The 20,468-nt window shown below is 41.6% G+C and overlaps 1 protein-coding gene across 2 annotated transcripts in view; it reads left to right on the plus strand.

The window, feature by feature from the left end:
• LOC146974350 (roundabout homolog 2-like) overlaps window positions 1–19,801 on the plus strand; it is a 75,829-nt gene extending 56,028 nt beyond the window's left edge. For both annotated transcript variants that reach the window (XM_085797549.1, XM_085797548.1), the window contains 16 exons: window positions 336–502; window positions 589–710; window positions 2,558–2,789; window positions 6,708–6,832; window positions 6,941–7,112; window positions 8,243–8,419; window positions 9,382–9,408; window positions 9,578–9,617; window positions 11,214–11,341; window positions 12,009–12,281; window positions 13,171–13,333; window positions 13,676–13,933; window positions 14,723–14,931; window positions 16,451–16,603; window positions 16,743–16,997; window positions 18,305–19,801. In XM_085797549.1, coding sequence (XP_085653675.1) covers window positions 336–502; window positions 589–710; window positions 2,558–2,789; window positions 6,708–6,832; window positions 6,941–7,112; window positions 8,243–8,419; window positions 9,382–9,408; window positions 9,578–9,617; window positions 11,214–11,341; window positions 12,009–12,281; window positions 13,171–13,333; window positions 13,676–13,933; window positions 14,723–14,931; window positions 16,451–16,603; window positions 16,743–16,997; window positions 18,305–18,306 — 2,503 coding nt within the window. In that variant the 3' untranslated portion in view covers window positions 18,307–19,801. The remainder of the gene's footprint in view (window positions 1–335; window positions 503–588; window positions 711–2,557; window positions 2,790–6,707; window positions 6,833–6,940; window positions 7,113–8,242; window positions 8,420–9,381; window positions 9,409–9,577; window positions 9,618–11,213; window positions 11,342–12,008; window positions 12,282–13,170; window positions 13,334–13,675; window positions 13,934–14,722; window positions 14,932–16,450; window positions 16,604–16,742; window positions 16,998–18,304) is intronic.
• The last annotated feature ends 667 nt before the right edge of the window (window positions 19,802–20,468 follow it).

The following is a 20,468-nucleotide window of genomic DNA, read 5'->3' on the forward strand; positions in this document are numbered from 1 at the left end:
CTATGGCCTCCAGCTACATTTAGTGACCCCAAACTTTCATTGCGGTAACAGATGTGGGTATTTCTGTGAGCATTCAAGCAAGTCAGGACAATGTCAAGCAGAATGTTCTGGATATGTTATCTATTCGAGTTGCACTTACAATGAATTAGGATGAGAAATGTTCTGATAGTCAAATTTAAAAGCTAGTTATTTGTAAAAATGAAAACTCACCTTAAGGAGAAAATAATTCTCCCTAGGAGCACAGGCCACCAGTGTTGCCCCCAATAAACAGTTTCTTCTCCAGTCATGAAAAGATTCTTCCTAGCTGATTAAATTTCTTCTTTTTTTTTTTACAGTCAGTCAGTGAGTAACAGCTGGCAGACAGTGGCAGACCATGTGAAGACCACTGAGTACACAGTGAAGGATCTACGACCCAATACTGTCTATCTTTTCATCATCAGGGCAGTTAATGCTCAAGGGCTTGGGGATCCCAGCCCCATGTCCGAGCCTGTGCGGACACAAGGTACAGGAATAAAAATGTTTTGTAACGGAACCTAAACGATGAGCATCGCTACTTTACTCTTAAGTGCCCCTCTTCCTCTCTCCCAGACATCAGTCCCACTGCGCAGGGGGTGGACCACCGTCGTGTGCAGAAGGAGCTGGGGGATGTGGTGGTCAGTATGCACAACCCCGTGGTCCTCAGCTCCACTTCAGTGCAGGTCACATGGACCGTGAGTAGTCGTTCTATTTCAAACATTTTTTATGGTTTATATTAATTGTGCTACTGTTACATTCACAGCAGCCAAACCAATCTTGTCTAAGCTTATTTGAGAATTTTTAAATTTTAATTTAGTTTTGGATTAGCTGGCGCACACACATTAAACATTATGGAGCGGCTAAACATTCATAGACTGAACAGCTGGTGCTCCATTAGTTTAGAACGGGTTGAGGTGATGCAGGAATCAAGAGTAATGTTCCTGTTGAGGACAAATACATCACCATTAGGTGCTACATGTGTCACTTCTGTGGTCTGTTTGGAGTCAGCCCTTTATCAGGGGAATGTTATCCCTGTCTGTTGGCAAGGTGTCCCTGCTGCCAGCTGCTGTAGGTTAATGGCACACCAAGGTTGGGTTTGCACCAGTCTGCTATTACATGCTTGTCAGTACAACTATTGACTATGATGCTGCTATTAGAGTGACACAGTGACAAGTTAAACCTGTATTTTTGGTCCATCCCAGTGGGTCCAGAGATGACCTGGCTCCATTTGTGGAAGAAACACGCATTCATTTTCTGATAGACAGCACAAAGTTTCTGCGTCGGACTTTATATTTCACTAAACGTGATGCTCACTCAGTGTCAGGGGATAAAACAGAGATGACAAGTACTTTTTCTCCTCATTCCAGACGTCATATCAAATTCAAAAACCCTAATCCTTGCCTATATACTCAGAATCTACAGGCTACCTGTCAGACTGTGTTCACTAATTACAGCTAAGTATGCTTTTCTGGGAGATTCCTATAAGACTTCTGGGACTTTGTCATTCCTCCTGTTTTAAGAAATAAGAGATATTGCAATATTTTTGTCTGAATATAAAAAACAAAACTGATTTGTATAAGACACTTATCTGTATATTTTAGGTATTGGTGTAAATCGACAATGTTAATCTGGTTCAGCAACTTAATCATTGCATCAATCAATCATTCAATCAATCAATCATGTGCCCAGCATTATTAATGTCATGTTTGATAATGAAAAGATTGGTATGATTTTGCAAGATCTTGCCACTCTGAATGGCAGGGGAAGTGTGCAGTAGATCTACTGCAGGTGTTGATTAATGATGCAGCAACCCTTTAAGACAATAGGAAAGTGAGCACGGTGGAGGCTAATTTATTTTGATTCACAGTCGCAACCATAAATTCTGTTTCAAGTAACATACGGGAACAAATATGTGGATGGATCGACTTCCTCTGTTTATAAGGCTTTTAGATGCACAAATCATTTTGTTAATGAAAGAGAAGGGGAGAGAGAGAGAGAAGATGGGAGATGTATCCTGATATATTTTGACTGGCCTGATGATAAACAGCTGCTTTATATCACTTGTAAAAGCTTTGTTCTTGCTTCTGTCCCTGTGAACAAGCCAATAGTAGGAGTTGTATATCTGTTATGTATTTTACTCTTCCCATGAAATCCACTAGCAACAATGAAAACGAAATAGATAAAAAAAATTGTAAGAAAAAAAAGAAGAAGAAAAATCTGACTCTTTTGATCCAATATTTTGAGTCTAGACTGTGCTGGAGGTGTCTGACTCGGGGGTGGTGTTCAGCTTTGGCAAATATCCTCTAACTGTCTTCATATGGTACCTTGCCTGTCTGCTGCTGCTAATGAAACTGTATGATTAACTAAGCGTGCATTGACACAGACCGAGGGCATAAACTAAACGCTGATCCACTGCTCCAAAGCAGTTTTCACACAGATGTACAATGTCTTCATCCCTCTCTCTCTCTCTCTCCTCTCTCTCTCCTCTCTCTCTCTCTCTCTCTCTCTCTCTCTCTTTCTCTCTCTCTCTCTCTCTCCTTAGGTGGAGAATCCATCCCAGTTTATTCAAGGCTACCGTGTACTTTACCGACAAACATCAGGGCTGCCCTCCCCAGGGCCTTGGCAGATACAGGACTTGAAGGTTGCCTCGGAGAGGGACATAACTCTCTCTGGTCTGAAGAAAGGCATCGTCTATGAGATTAAAGTGCGGCCATACTTCAACGAGTTCCAGGGTGCAGACAGTGAATCCATGACAGCGCGCACCATGGAAGAGGGTAAGTGACAAATTCACAGTTCTGACAAAAATCAATTTGTCTGCTGGGTTTGTGTCGCAAGAAATGTAAGATTTAGTTACTTATGCATGAGCAGACGCTCTTGTGTAAATGATTCTACCTACTTTTATATTTAGCTGCCTCTGGTAATGGCTTCATGGCTAGATAGTAATGGATAATGGCATTTCAAGTACACCCACCCACACACGCATACTACTGCAGTGCCACGTCCCCTGTGTGTGAAAACAGGTCTCCCAGACAGCACAGTGGGGGTCTGTGACAAGCCCAGGTCTCTGTGGGTTGGTGGGCAGAGGGGGGGTGGGGCAGAAACAGTCTCCTTACGCTCAGCTCTTTGCTCTTTCCCTGCTCCTCTGTGGACCCCTGCTGCCTTCACACACACACACACACACACACAGTCAATCTCCAATGAGCTTTATTAATGATAACACCTACTGTAGTGTCCTCCTTGTCCCCCTATTGTGCCAGTCAATTGATCAGTTACTGCTAAGGTTTAGCAAATTTTATGGAATATATTAATCTAATACTGTCTATATTTATTTTTGACAAGCTTTATTTGCAAAGTGGAGAAATTTGCAGTGTAATTTCATATGTTAACTTCACAGTCACCATGTTTAAAAATGTACTCCCCTCTTCTTAGCTCAAAAAGCAAAACCAAGACAAATACAGTATATGATATACATTCATACACTTGAACTTAAATATCATCATGTCTTTAAGTTTGCTTCCATCTCAAAGTAATAGTTGCATACATGGGCTCTTTACAGGAACTACTTAAAGTTAATTTGGTTAAAGCTACTAACTAACAGCCGTGAACTAAAGACAACATTGTTGTGACCGTAGTTGAATAAACTGCTGGTATAATGTCATCTGTAATGGCTACAGGAATCAATAGTATTAGACAACCTCTACCTAAAGGGGCTATTCAGTGTCAAACTTAATTCCATTACTCACATAGAGCCGTCTCAAGTGGTGGAGAGCAACGCCAACTCTCGTTTCTATCGTGTTTTTTCTTGCACTCAAGTTAGAGCGCTAACCAGCTACAGTAGCCCCAGCCTGTGTCATCACTGTACCATCCCACCCACTGTAGCCTCCGATCTGCCCTGAGGACATTGAACTCCTCATGCAACGACATTCAGGTGTTGCATCATCACTGTATGGAAGATGGCTTGCACTGAGAGTCATGATGCGGCCATTAATGTAGGAGAAAACTTTTGCCCACAGCTTCAGTGTCTAATGATGAGAGCATCACAGTGCTGCATCTTCCTCCCACTTAGACCATGAGGAAGGGGTTATGAACAGGGGGTGCAATTGGTGGAAGAGGAGAAACTCGCCACACTGGAGTCCAATTAAAATCGCCACACAGGATCACTGCAGGTTTTTGCAGACTGGGGCACATGCTCTAGTTACTTGGGGTCCTGGGGACAAGGCATCATGGGAAAGGAAAAACTGGCTTGATGTACTAATTCTTTAGAGTCTGAAAATATGCTGCTCTGCAGAATTGCAAGAAAAAACATTCATTATCAATCAAAGACAAATAGCAGAGAGGGCATCTTAAGGGTCTCTGAGGTCAAAACAGCTGAAAATTGTGTACCAAGATTGATGATATCCACAACCCTTCGATGAGTTTTCTTTGAGACCAATTATGAAACCACCATTGCTAAGGTGACCAGATATCTGAAACGAAACCATGGACATTTCCAGTTCAGTGGTCAATAAATTGTTAAAATACCACATTTTTGCCCTGTGGACTCTCTAAAGGTCCCAATCCCATTTGGACAGCAGTTTGGGCTTAACGGTTTTTGTTTGTTTGTTTGTTTGTTTGTTTTTTTACCATTTTATATCCTGACAGCTTATGCACAAGTATGAGTAAAAACTGAACCTCTTCTCCCGGACATTAACAGCATTAGAAGCATTAATTTCTTTAAATTTTTCTCTCTCAGCTGAATTTGTCAGTGTTAGTCACTTTATTAAGAACCTACTCCTTGACCCATTCATCTGTTGTGACCATTTGTTGTAATGTTATCCTTAGTTATTACTGGTATTGTAGCCATTATTCATCCTCAGGGAATGTCCTGTCCTTCATACATACGGAAATTGCAGTGCTACACTCGATGCCTTCTGTCTTCTCCTAATGTAAACCTACGACTGACTGGACAAGCTCCATCAGTTTGCTGAAGCAGCAACATTGAAATGACATTTTGAAAAGTGGAGTTTGAAGTATGGAGTTAAGGTTATTTGTATTTATGGCACAAAAATGTAGGTATAGGATCTTTTCTTTAGTTTTTAGTCTTAGTTGGCTTCTCCTTAGTTTACTTTCAAAAGTCATCATCATACTGTAACGACACATCTGTGAGACTTGGTTCTACAGTAATTGTTTTGGAAAGTCGATACAGTCTTAATGGCTGAATATAGATACCCTCAAACTAGGTTGAGTCAATTTGTTAAATGTAATAAAAATAAACTGTGTCTCATATGGCTGATTTAATTCCTTTGTAGTGCCAGGCTGTCAAATATTTTTGCCGATGTGCTCTATCTGTTTAGATTCTCTCTTTGAAGCACAAGTTAAATCATTCTGGGAGATTTGTTTCATCTTCCGATTAAAAGAGAAAAATCATCATTATGTGAGATACCTGATCCAGATGTTGGGAGTTATTTAGATGTTATAAAACTGGCACTGGTCCTTTATTGTACCTCTAATAATATTAGCAGTACAATAAAGGACCTGTGCCAGTATTATGGCCTGGCTTCATCAGATCATACCCACCAATATACATGCACTATGAACATGGCTGAACACACTGTGCACATGTTTATTGCTTTTCTGACCAGCCATTGGCAGGAACGAGTCCATCTGGAGAATTTAAGTCATAGTATTTTTGTTCCTCTCCAGCCAGGTGGCAAACAAGACTACCATCATGGCCCACCTGCTTTGGCTTTTTACTGCATTCCTGTGGCATCCATTTCCTTGCTAACATGGATCCACCGCAGATAACATTATTATTTTGCAGCTCCTTAATTGGATTCAGAGTGGTTATTTCATCCACTCAGTCACAGCATAATGATAGTTTTAATGGGAATCATGAGAAACTATGTACCCAGAGTGGCTGTGCAGTCCATTCAGTGAGAGATCATGCTTTGCTCAGCTGCATAGATATGGTGTTTGCCTCCTGCTGTCTGCAGTCTCTTAAAATCTCTGATCTGTGTATGCAGGTTATCAGGACCATTTCCTACATTTTTTAAACACCATCCCTTCCAGTGGGTGTTTTTGAAATTGGCACTGTTAGGCCGTAGCTCTACAGACAAACCATCTCAAAACACTTATTACAGAACATTACAGGAGACTGTCCATTTTCATATCATCAAGACATGCAAAATTTAATACAGCTACCTCAGAAGCATTTAAAATGGTAGTAATCTGTTATGGAAGTGAGGTGAGTCAGTGTGCACAGCCATTTTTGTCTTGGCAGAGGAAGGAAATTCCACTCATTTCTAAACTTTCTGCTCTGCTTGGAATGGTTATCATTTGTGCAATTAGTAAAGCACAGTTTGGATCTCAAATGCTTGGTGTGTCTCATAATGCCAGTAATATAATGCTATGTTAAATTCAACAAAATGGAAGAACTTTTTCCAGTCCCAGTGCATCCCAGTTGTGAAAAAAAAATTACCATTAAAAAATGAAATGGATATGGAGTGCTCTGGTAGCCATCTGTCACGCTGGCTTAGAAAATACCTTGTTGTATGACTGGCTGTATGAATATGAATCGAGGCACTGGATGAGACAAATCCTTCTTTGACATAAAAAAAACAGGAGGCACACCCTTATCTTTTATATCAGTTTATTTTTGATTTCTTATATAGTCCCTATGTTCCTTTAATATTCTCACCTTTTTGACCCATCAGCACCCGGTGCACCTCCACAGCAAGTGACAGTGTTGACAGTAGGGAGCCATAACAGCACATCCATCAGCGTGTCATGGGACCCTCCTCCCTCCGACCAACAGAACGGCATCATCCAGGAGTACAAGGTAGAATCAAACCCTGCACCTGATACACGATACCAGCCTGAATGTTTTAGTAATGTACTGTATCACCTTCCAATGAATTCCGTCTGGCATGTCTTCTGTCGTTGTCAGATCTGGTGTTTGGCCAACGAAACGCGGTTTCATGTCAATAAGTCTGTGGATGCAACCATCCGTTCAGTGGTTGTCGGGGGTCTGCAGACTGGAGTGCAGTACCGCGTGGAGGTGGCTGCGGGCACCAGCGCAGGAGTGGGGGTCAAGAGCAAACCCCAGCTCATCATCTTGGGTAATCCACTCAGCCACTCTCACACGCACCGTACTGGGAGTCAAATGAAATGACCTCATAATGGGGACCCAGGTCTCCATCACAGATTGGGGGTCTGGAAAAATGATTTATCAATTTATCGCACTTGAAGAAAGAAGATTGCACTTTACAACGCAGACGTCGACTGAGAAATCAATACCAGTTCATTAAGTGCAGAGTCTGGTAACACAGTGCCAAGTACTGTTAGCCATATCAATAATCCTCTTCAATCTGTGGGCAGCTGGTGCTAACAAAGACAGTGTAGACAGTGTTTTTGTTGGAGCTTATCAGCCTATCACATCTTATCAAATAGCTAAAGGATGCCTGGTTTATATAAGCCCAGAATCAATATGGGAGCCCTGGCCAGATGCTCTTCATCTATGACTTTTGACTGATAATAACACCCTTAACGCACAGAGAAAGGGAAACACAGGCATGTGGACTGAAGCTTAATGATGGGGGGAGTTTCCTGCTGGAGACTGTGAATCTAATTTCACAGCACAGTAGCCGCAACAGAAAATCAAACTCTGTCAGAGCTGCTCTGTCAATCTCGTGTCTTGCAGCTCAAGTTGATAAGTGCACTGCTGAATTGATTAACTCTGCCGACATATTGGATGCACTGATGCTGTTTTCTTTTCTTTTTTTTCTTTTTTGTTTTTTTCACAGTTGCTTTGTGTGTTGTTTTTTCATTTATTCATGGTCTCACATTTTGGCTCCTGTGGTCCATGTGGCCTGATGTCTGATGAAAGTATTCCATGCTTTTTTTAATATTTTCACCTAAATGATCTTATCTTTATATCCTTATCTGAGCCAGATGCATACAATTAGACAAACACTGTTTGAATGTATTGTTTTTGTTTGTGTGTTCATTCACGTTATCCTCGGCATAATTTTTATTTACTTTGATGGCATACAGACATGCCATATTGTAAGCTGCGGAGGACAGCAATGTTAAAGTGACGTTTTGTCCTTACTTCATTTTTAGCTCAAATTATTTTTCATTTATAATTTGTTCATTCACGTGTATCTAAATTGACATTTAACCATTCGCTTGTTTCTTTCCTGGGTATGCTGTGTGCATGCGTGTGTGTATTTGTGTGCTGTGCCCCCAGGTGCAGAACTGAGGGACGTAATGACGGGATCAGAGGGCAACAATAGCATTTCAGACGTAGTGAAGCAGCCGGCCTTCATTGCTGGTTTAGGGGGGGCTTGCTGGATTGTCCTCATGGGCTTCAGTGCCTGGCTGTACTGGAGGAGAAAAAAGAGGAAGGGACTCAGCAACTATGCAGGTAAAAAATCAATTTAACATGGTTCTGCATCAACACAGAATCTCAGAGCACAGCAAGGTCTGTCCCTTCAGTGAAAGCTGATGTCATCACAGATGTCACTCCATTTGAGCTGGCTAAAATGCAGAACAAAGGAAATATTCGGCACAGATGGAAATAGGCCCTATTTACTTTAATTCACTGTGCACTGATGTGCATCAACTGTGCTGAGTTCCATCAGCGCCGCACCTCAACACCCTAATACATTCATGTGAGATAAGTAATTTAACATCCCCTTCCATTATCAGACCATAGCTGGTGTTGTTTGCACATTAACATGAGGTGTGTCTAGGTTTAGGTATGAAATATTCTTTTATCCCCCTATGAGTCAAGCATATAGCTGTGTGCCATCATTATAATGTGTATGGCAGCTTGCATTGCGGTGACTTGGGGAGACGGATCTGTGATTTTCTAATTCAACAGGGATTTACATGATTGAATGCTGCTTCTCTGATCCGTTCTCTCAAAACAAACTGAGGGGTTCAATTCCAAAACATCACAACTCCAAAAATTTCTTTCTTTACATATAAAATATCCTCCCTGTTTTTTTTAAGAAACTTCCACTCAATAAGTAGAGGCTATAAAATAATGATGAAAATGCTCAAGGGAGTAAAAGGTCAACAGTGACACCTTCATTTGAACTTTACCCCTCAGGTCATGCAGTGCAATTTCCAAAAAAAATGCTGGAAGTGCAGTGGTGTGATGCATTTCCACACGGAGCTCCATCAAAACCTGACCAGTGCTGACATTCAGCAGTGATAGATGAGCAAACAAAGCAAAAAACGAAAGGACTTAATTCCTATTTTCACACCTGATTTCATGCTTTTTTCTTAGCATGAGAATATGTCTGCACCTTTTCACTTGTGATTCAGAACACGTTATCTACCCTTTCATATGAACACTTTCCCTGTCTTTTTGAATTGCAGTTCAGTCCTTCACCTTCACCCGTGCAGGTATGCCTTTACATTGTGCATTATGCTTTAAAATATCACAGTAATTATCTGCCCACACTCTGACAGCAATAATGTATCAGTCACTCAAGCTGATGGTGGTGCAGCACAATTTTAAGGCAAAATGATTTGTCTCATTCTCTTTCTCCGTCCACTCTCTTTTCTCCACCAGTTACTTTCCAAAGAGACAGAGGCCTGATCAGAAATGGAAGGTGAGAATTTAAATTAACTTATAAAATCCAAGGAACCATACAACTAAAGCTTTTCCACTGACATCTTGGTGGCCGCGGTGCAGTGTTAACCCTGCCTTTTTCAATGACAGCAGCCCTTTGTAATACCTGAAATGAAGAGTTCTTCCATGATGAATATAATTTGCATAGATGTTCCAGTGTTTCCCCCCCTGCTTACTCATATCAGTCTATGATCTGCAATGATGTACACTTGATGAAATCATTAATCACGCCTTTGAAGTGAGTGCTACCAATTAATGCAGGTGGCTGCGGTTTTATTCACTGGCTCTATCTCAGTTCATTTGAGGTTGCTGGCAGAGTGAGAGGTCGTGGGAGGAGGGGAGGGGTGATGAATGTGCTGTTTAAAAAGCTTGGCATACATTACGCCATGAGGGGTCGTATGTGCGCATGCAGAAACAAAGCATTGGACCTTGAGACTCAGTCGGGTGCCCATGAGAGTCTCCTTCCTGCTCAAAATGCCCATGGTGAAGCCTACCTCTGCATCCACTGAATATCAAAGTGTAGCGAGACCACAAGAAGAAGCCGGTGAATTTGATTTGCAGAAAGTGGAAGAATGGAGCTCCTCTTATTTTTTCTTTTTATTCCTCCATGTTCCCTCTTTCCTTTTTTGTTGTCACACCTTAGCAAGCAGATAAGCCCAGAGCAAGAACAAATGTTGCAAATTGCGGACTAAAAATAAACAGTTTCTTGCGTGCATGAGTGTGTTTCCTCACACTGAATATGCACACGTGTCAATGTGTCGGCCCTCGCATGTGTTTCTCAGTAAATCTATGCAAATGTATGTGTGTGCTTGTGTATTTTAAAGGGAAATTATTGACATAATTGTTTGAACACCTTTGAGCCATCACCAAGTCAGCTGTGAACAATTCCCCTGGTACTTGGCAAATCAGGCTCAGTGGAAAATTCACTGTGTGGCTGCACATTAAGCAAACATATGCAAACCGGATGCAGGAGGCATGTGAATGTTTTGCCATTTTTATAGCAGCTGATACAATGCGGTTGTTAAACTGTGCTTCTTTTTTCTCCCTGAATTGATGCCCACAACTTTCCTACCTTGAAGTCAAATCCTGTATTCATGACTGTTGTATTTCACTAAGACAAAATGACACGGTAGCTTTCCTAAACCACCTAATGGGCTTTTGCTGTCTCTGTTGCCATGGAGACAGTGCACCAGTGTAGCTGATCTGCCAGAGGCTGTCCATGATTCTCAATTTAAAATGTAAATTTCTGTTGTGCTAAGGCTCTAAAGTGGATTTAGTGTGTATTTAGGCCTGCCTTGTCTCTCCAGGGAGAGTTAGGGGTGGTGGAGTTGAGGGGAGGCAGAAGTCTGATTTATAGACTTGCCATTTTATGTCTCTCTGTTGTTTATTGTTGCCTGTGCATTGGGCTGCTCCAGGGGCGAGAATATGCTGAATGAGTTTTCACATCAATTTGTTGTTGATGCAGCAGGAAGAAAATGAGCAGTACTGTTAAGGTGCAGGCTGGGTATTTAACTATGTCACCACTTCTCTGTCTTTCCCCACACTCCTCGTCTCTCTTCAAACATCCTCTCAACAGCCGCCCTGGGCTGTTAAAGACGGGTGACCCAGGCCTCCCCTGGCTGGCTGACTCCTGGCCCTCCACAAGCCTCCCGGCTAACAGGGGCTTAGGAAGTCCCAAGGGGGGCAACAACTTTGGCCGAGGAGGTAAGAAACATGAGCAGGCTCTGGTGTTGGAGGATAGAGCTTTAGCAATGCCTGGTCGGACGGTTTTGATGTTCATCCTTTGAGAAGCACAGTGACACGACATCAGACTTAATCACACACACACAAACAAACACACACACACAAATTAAAAGCGCCTTTGAGGGCCATACTCTACTAATTTGATTTGACAGGCTTGATATTTGGCTTAAAATTGTGGTGTTTGCATGTGTGTTTGTCGCCTGTCATTCTATCTCATGCTCTGACATTGAGCATTTTTCAAGGTTGTCTAAGGTGGATAGTCAAAGGATATGTTTTTTTTTTTTCTTGCACTGCGTATTTGTATGTTTGCATGTTCTCTAAGCTTAATGGAACCTTATTGAGCTGCAGGCTTCATGTGTGCAAGACAGTAGAGCCTGAAGGTTAGCGCCGTTTGAGTGTTCCTCTTGTGAGCACTCCACTGGGCTCCCACAGCTTGTTGCATGCTAATTATGGTTGTAGATAATCACTTTCATTCATATCAAGTCCATTTGAGACCTGTATTTAACTAATACGGAGTGCCAGAGCAGCAGGGAGTGTTAATGACCTTAAAGATCGTTAACTTCATGTCAACTTATCTCTCCATGATCCCTTTCCCTCCTCGCTTTGTCACCCTCCTCCATTGTTTCAGATGTTTTACCGTCTGCAGCGGTGGAGAAGACGGGCACCATGCTGTCTGATGGTGCCATCTATAGCAGTATTGACTTCATGGGGAAGGCAGGCTACAGCAGCCCAGCACGAGGCACTCAGCCCACCCCCTACGCCACCACTCAGATACTCCAGTCCAACAGTTTCCATGAGCTGGCGGTGGACAGGCCAGATCCCCGCTGGAAGGCTTCTCTCCAAGCCCAGCAGGAAATAGCAAACCTGGGCTACTCGCTAACTGACAGACGCCCTGGCAGTGGTAAGAGAATAAGTAATGAGAATGTGCAAGACAGAGCCCATTGCTTTGTGTTTTTACTCTTTTTTTGTGCAATGTTTGCACTCCTGTGTATGTATGCTGGGTCTCCTAGGACTGCAGTAGTGCCAGAATGCCCAGTAAAAGAAATGTTTATGCAGTAAAACGACAGGTAATATGTCCAGGTTTTTGTTTGTTGTTTTTGTTCAGTAAAAGTACTTTAAGGGTGCTGGCAAACTAAACTAGAGAAAGAGCAAAATGGAAAGGATTTTATTTACATATTATATTTACATAATCACTGAAAATGGACCCTTAGGATAATGTTCTTAATTACTCTTCTGTCTTCATCACAGTTCTACCCTGGGAGCTTATCTAGCCCAGAAATGTCACACAATCGTGACGCTTTTCTTTGGGTTAACTTGATTAGTGGTGGCGGAAAATCCCTCACTGTTCGAGTCATTTATGCAACGTATATACACTTGGTAAAGTCGTGGAGGCATTTCTGCCTGTACTTTTGTAGTCTTGCACAATAGGCTGTGTGCTTGGCTAAATGTCAGGCTTTCCAGAGATAAAGTAGAGCAAGTGGAGAATGTGCATGGAAGCAACTTAGAGTGGAACATTTAGAAAATGTCGTAATGTGCTGTCAGCGTACGAAAAAGAGATATAATGAACTTCGGGAGGGAGACAGGTTTGAAATATTTCAGATACCAAAGAAAGATTGCTTTCACATCAGTGCAGTGTGTGTGTGTGTGTGTGTGTGTGTGTGTGTGTGTGTGTGTGTGTGTGTGTGTGTGTGTGAATTCCGTGTGGAATAATATTCGGTGGTGAGTGCACAGGGATTTCTTACTGTTGTGTATCAGAGGCTAAACCTCTGTTCCTCTCTGCCTACCCTCAGGTGCAAAGGTTGGGAAGAAAAAGAAGGTGAAGGGTGGAACGAAGACCTCTAAATCAAATGGGACGTGTTGGGCTAACATGCCCCTGCCTCCACCACCCATGCACCCACTCCCTGGTACAGAGGTTGACCTTGACCGTTACCCCCAGGAAAACCACGGAGGAGGGTAAGATACATTCATATCTCATCAATCTCTGCCCTGAAACACACAAACAAAAAACTACATCTCAACAGAGGAAACACATGCAAACACAGAGGTCACAATATCCTGCACCTGTGGCCAGAGTGTGTGTTGTTTTCATCAGAGCCCATATGGACCTCAAGCTGTGTATTTTTCCTATCAAACCCAGCTCCAGCGTTAAGCTGATTTACACATTTAAATTGCAAATTGAAGAAATGGAAATCAGTTTGCACAGATTTATATTAAGATAGTGACAAACAGTTTGTGGTTCCAATATTTTTTCCTGGGGAAAAAAAATCCTTGCATATTTCCTGTGCGTGTTGCCAGATATGACAGCAACAGTTGGGCGCCACCCATGTCCGTCCAGACCTACCACCACCAGAATTTGGACAATGAGGTAGAGGACGAGAGAGGTCCCACTCCTCCTCTGAGAGGAAGATCCTCCTCTCCGGCAGCAGCTCCCTTCAGCCAGCCTTCGTCCTCCTCTCTCAGCTCTGCCCACCATGAGGAAATGCAGTCGATTCTGCAGGCCCACTTGGACGAGCTGACCAGAGCTTACCAGTACGAGGTGGCCAAGCAGGCGTGGTAAGGATCTATAAAAGCTTCAGTTAACTGTTTCTTGAGACCATCCTCATTCTATATCGTTAAATGTCCTTTCTGACCTACGAAAAAAAACAAACTCTGTCATGTGTCGTGCTTGTTCGCATCGGAACTTTCTTCAAATATGTGTGTTTGACACAAAAGGGGAAATACCTGTAATTTTATTCATTTTATTCAGTTGATAGTTTGCGTTTTGCATATCAATAGCCTACGTGCGCACGTCCTGTAACGCTGGTATTTACTTGTGTCATCTGGAACCTGTGGTCCATGTTTCTTGTGACTGATAAAAACAGCTCTCCATTGATTACACCTTTGATGGAGCATTGGAAAACTTGACAAGTCAGTGGCGACATGTGTTGGAGGGTAATGACTGGGTTTAGTCTAACATGCTGTTCTGACATCAGTAAATAGAGTTGGTAATTATGCATGCATCTCCTCTATGGCGGGATGTGAGCCATCATGGGGGACAGCTGTGGAGGAGATAACAGGCATGTTGGTGACAGCCCTGCCCATCCAGATATCCCTTATCCAGTCCAATTACAACTCCATTGTGTTAGCACAACACACACCAGTGCGGAGAAAGTAATCAGTGAAACCACTGCAGGCATTCATCGTATCTGCACATTGCATCTCTGCCTTTCTGAATATGCAGTGATTATGCATACTGGAACTTGTTTTGCCGTATTTGGGCTTATTATCTTACCTCTGTTTTTTTTTCTAAAAAATAAATATGTTTTGATCATTAATATACAGTATTTCCCAACAATTAATTAGGCACATGAAGGGCAGTCCAAATGTGTCCAAGACCCCCATCCCTCCCATGGACTTCATGTCCAGCACACTGGGCTCTGATCTGGGAGCCACTCTCCTTTCCGAAGACGATGAGGATGAGGAGGAGGAAGAAAGATACGCCGTGGTGTCAAAGAATTTGTGTGGCTTTGAATACACTCCTGGTCACAGTGTGGATAACCTTGAGGGCTCAGGTATGTTTGCCAAGACTTTGGTTCATGCAAATGCCCGCCCAACCTGTCACTCAAAGTGAAACACCTTCAATTACACAAAGATATAAGCCTTCATAGAATGTATTTTGATTTGAATTGTATTTATTCATGTTAAAATGATGCTAGATTTATGTTCATGGCTATCTGTTTTACAAACATCGTTAGTTGTGCTTGGAGAACATCTTCTCATGCCGGATTAAAACATGTGAAAATATTTTTTAATGTAGCAAGGAAATATTAATGTGCTGAGATGTTGATTTTTAACCACAGTCTTTGAAAACATTGGCAATAATTGATCAATGATGTAATATTTTAACAAAATCAAGGGTTTTGCTGAATTACCCAACATCAACATTTGTCCTGTCAGTGTGGTTTGGACCACTGAGGCAGAAAACACTGTGCAGTCTGTTGGCTGACTGAACTATCACCTATGGACACACTGCATAGCACCAAGGAATACAATAGTCACACACACACACACACAAGTGTACTGGTTGTAGTTTGGGAAATTACATCGTAGAGCAGGAACACATTTATGGAACCAACAGGGACAGTGATTGACACTCAAAGCTGATGTGGAAATAATAGCCTGTGTCAAATAAAACAGCTTCATCAGCTCACAAATTCATTTTATTCAGATATCCTAATGTAAATGAAGGATGCCCTTTTTCACTCTGTTTCAAAGGGATGTTCTGTCAGTCTATTCAAAGTATCATCAAAACCACAACATATAATCTCTCACCAACTTTAGTAAGGCGCTACTTAAAAGTCACATGTCCAACGTTTAAAATTTGATGCATTTATAAATAGGGTTCTGTCTGAAAGCAGTTTCACATTTCAAGAAATAACTTCAAAGTTTCTCCCACAGGGACACAACTGTACCATTTTTAGACTCCATTGTTTGATAGGTTAAGGGTGCGTTGAGAATATGTGTCTTGAACGCTCTTAAAAACCCGCCACAGGGCAAAATGCAGGTCAGTGTGACTAAAAATATTTACAAACATTAGCAATGCAAACATTTTATCAGCTTGCTTTTAGCTGTCACACACTGTAAGTCGCTGTGTGTGAAATGCAGTCGGGGAGATTGAGGAAATATCTTCAGTCCAGTGAATCAAAGCATGAAGAAAGCCGGCATGGTGGCAGCATTTCCACAGGGGATGCCATGTTACAGTTGTGGTTTATTGATTTAAACGGCATGTTTATTCATACATCTTTAATCTCCTGATTCAAATAAAACATTTATATACTTCTCTAGCTTTCGAACCTTTATGGATCTAAGTCCTCATATCCCTGCAGCAAAGAAAATGGTTCTTAAAGGAGACTGATTGAATAATTCAGTAACATCTAAGAGCGATCACAGTGTATCCATAGTTATTATGATTTGACCTGATCCACATCACACTTCAGTGTACTGTATGGCTCAGTCCACTGTCAGTGAGCCAAATGCTTAGCCAGGCCAACCTTGGCTTCATTATCTCTCTGTTGCGGCTCCTCATTGTAGGTAAAACCTCCCAGCAGGGTCGCTCAGAAAGCTCGGGCACGGCAGACCAGGGCACACATAGCCTCGGCCACAAGAGGGCACCACTAACTGGCCTCAAACCTCAAACAGAAAAGGTTGGGACTCTGCCCAGACGAAGAGACACCAACACAGACAGTAAGTTAAGTCTTTCACACTCTCAGCCATTCTTTGTCAGAGAATCTTCAATTAGAGTAAATCCAACCAGAAGGGCCCATATCATGATGCCTCAATCGCGTCCTTTGCCAAATACCCTTATCTCCCCTCCACTCGACAGCCCACACACCGGCCATCAAGTCCCTGCACAGCGTGGGCTCCCGCATGCACAGCTCGTGGGCAGCTGCAGGCTCAGACCCCTCTGAGGAGTGCATGGTGACCGTGTCGACGCTGGAGCGGCAGCATATGGCTTCCTGGAGCGGCACAACAACATCCAACAGGGCCACCCTGAGTAGGGGTTCCCACAAGAGACCTGGCACAGATCCCTCCCACAACGGGCATCCTCCCACAAACAGCACAGAGAAAAGGGAACACTGTGAGTGTCTATCCTCATGAGGAGGAATCCATGTGCACATTACTCATAATGGATACAACCTGATGCAAGCAGGCATCTGTGGAGAGCAACAACATGCTGATTTTACTCACACCTTATTTACATTTCCATTAACCCATTCTGTAGTTCTGCTCTGATATAAACTGACTGACAAAGTGTAGATCAGAAGCCATGCTGTTATACTTATGTCGAAATGTTCAATAACAGCATTAAAAGAGTGGAACTTCACTTGTCTCCAATTTGCCGCTGTCACCGTAATAACAAAAATCAGACAAATCAGTTTTGTCTCCCTTTTTGTCAGTTGAGACTGCACTTAAGTACAGTTATTTGTGTATTTCTGAACACAGATAAAAGACACGTAATGACAGGGCATGAAAATAAAAGAAGAATCAAAATACAAAGCTCTGTTATTCCAAACTGTGCTGCTGTTTCAGATCAATTTTTATTTGACAGCAGGAGTTGAGCTGTGTGATATTTGTGAATTAATCACAATATACATTTTCATCTCATTAGATATCAGTTATTTTTGATAATCCTCAATTACCCCTTTTTAATATCAGGAAGAGAAAAGTAGTACACCACTGCATGAGTCAGGTTACCATGGGGTGTTGCTGAGAACCTCTCCCTGTGGGTCGTCTCTTCAAACATAGTGGTTGTTGATCATAACTGACGACACTGTATAATTCAAAAGTGATGTAAAAAAGTATCTTTTTTATTTCCTCACCATCTTCACTGGCTGCACCCATTGTCTCACCTCATGCACTGCTGTTGTTGTCAGTGTGAGAACAACTGTTACATGATTGGCTGTCTGTCAGTTGTGGCAATAGCGAATGGGCTGTTTATGAGCTTGGCAGGGAGGAAGCTTTGGGTTTGTTCATAACCATTAAACTATTTGATTTTTTTCGTATTGCTATTGATGAAATGTCTATGCACTGTGTAGCAGGTACATATCACTATCATATTACTCTGGGTTGTTTTTTTCTGGTGTTAAAATTCAAAGTGGTTAAGTGACCCCTTGCTTTAAGCCAGCATGGCCATCCCAAGTGAAGACCTGCAGACACAGTGGATGATTAGTAGCTACAGAAAATGTCACTATCGTCTCAGTTTTGATATATGGATTGCACAAAGTCTTCCAAACTTTATCCGTATTATCTGCTTGTATCCCACCAATTTCTAACTTGAATCTAAGCTGAGACACACCCTGGCAGTGTAAAAATGAAGATGTAGAGAGTGAAATATTCACTGTCATCCAGACTTTACATTGTGCCGTGTGCCTGTGTGTCTTTCAGAGTCTTTGTGAAGCATCGTTCCCTGCAGTTGCTGCCTGTCCCAGGACACCTTGTTTATAAGCGCTATGAGATTTTCTCTCTGCGAGTGACACAGAATGATGTCGGGAAGACGGAGACGAGACAGAATGAAGACACAGACACGGAGTGCGAGATAAAATGCAGAGCTGTAAATGTCATGTACAGACACAGACACCACTCTCACATTGTTTTTTTTTTCATCCCCCTCCCTTATCTCTAAAAGAGTAAACAGTATGTTAACTGACCGCTTCTATTTTCTGTCACATGATGTACAACAGTTCACACAGTGGAGATGAAGAAGAAAATCACAAAATGACTAAAATGAAAAAGAGACTTGCATAATTTGTAAATATATTTTTTAATGTTTTACTCTTTCTTTTGCTTTGCTATGCAAGCCAAACCTAATGTCGTCTCTTTTGTGTTTTATTACTGTGAATCATTTTTCATTAATGCTCAAACTGTTAGCTTATTTTGATGAAGCTACTGTATTGTTGTACTTTGCACAGAGCGTTTTTGGTGAAAATAAGCACAAACCCATTGTCAGCCGAGCTGAGGAGAGGAATCATAATGGCAAAGAGGGACGTCTATGTTGAACAGAACCTAAACAAAAGATATATAACTTGGCTGTGCTGTAATTGTTTTGAGAAATACTCATATATGGAGAGTCACAAGGAAAAAAAAACACAGGTAAATACTTTGAAATAATATGCCAAAATAACTAACTGTGTTTCATACTTGTTTCTGGGAGTCATATTATGCGTTATACTAACAATGATTCTTAGCAAATGATTACCAGAACATTTTTTATGGTAACAAAGCAACACATCAGTTGTGATATCCAAAGCAAAGACATAGGAAAATAGGTGTGTGTCACTTCTTTGCCATTCCCTGAAAGAGTATGTTAATAATATATATATCTGTTTCTTTTCCAACACACACAGTGAGATGGTGATAGTGCAATATTAAAGGACAATATGATAGTAAAGGGAAATAAGAAGATGTAAGTGAGTTGTTGGGAGCCACAGGACGTTTTTGAGTCTTAGTGGAGCAGAGACGGATGCATTGAAATGTCCTGATGTCACCTGAAGACAAATAAGATGCGAGATTTAATGACAACTATATCTGATGTTAAACATCAAATAAATTATACTAGATCTGTTGCTATGTACTACACTGGATTTACACTATCATCTTACAAAGATCTATAGACTTGAAAGACTGCTAAATTTTAAAGAGGAAAAGTTTGAAAAAGTGGCCAATTAGCCAATTCATTTTTCCTGCCAATGAGATTCACGATGCAATGTCTTTACACTTGTTTGGATCGTTCTGTTGTGATCATTGTTCTGGGAATGGTTCTCCCTTTGATGAATCTTTACCTGCCAGATTGGTTTGCCCTCAGGAATACACAGCCACATACAGTAGGGCCGTTTTTCAATACTTTGATGCAAAATAAAAACGTGTATGTGAAAATGAACTGGATTTCTCCTCCCAGTGCCTGTGAGTCTCACACATTTTACTTTCATGTCTCCATTTATCTTTGAAGGTTCAATGGGGAGTTTTGAAATTTCTCATGTTACAGATTTTTTTTTTTTAGATTAGACAGTGTGTTTATTCTTTCTTACAGTAATTTACAAGTGATTTGAATGCCTTTAAGTATGTCTTACTTCTCATTACACTGAATGTGTAATGTGTACTATTTCCTGTGACTTTTTCTCCACTGAAATCATCCAGGGAGTTCATAAATCATCGCCATCAGGCCTGAACATTAATTTAAAAATCTGGTCACACAGGAGCTAAGGACTTAATGAAAGTTTATTTGGGCTGGGTTGGTCTATATTGATCCAGTGTGATACTATACCCAGAAGACAGCGCATGCACTTCAATAGACCACGTGTTACCGATATACTTCTTTAGTTATATTTGACAGATGCACCAGCGCACTGTAAAGGGCGTGTTGACTTTCATATTACATTTCCTGTGAATGTGAGAATTGTGGGAGATAAAAACAAAAAAGAAAAATTTTGTCTCAATCGTTGCTTGAACTTTGTCAGGGATGGATTCCTTCATGGATCCAGAGTCTCAGATTCAACTTCATTGCATCAGCGTTATCTCTGGGAAACATGACAGCTCCGTGGAGATAAACTCA

This window comes from Trachurus japonicus, chromosome 14 (genome assembly GCF_045865225.1).
Source record: "Trachurus japonicus isolate A0001 chromosome 14, Traja_1.0".
In the NCBI taxonomy this organism is placed as follows: Eukaryota; Metazoa; Chordata; class Actinopteri; order Carangiformes; family Carangidae; genus Trachurus; species Trachurus japonicus.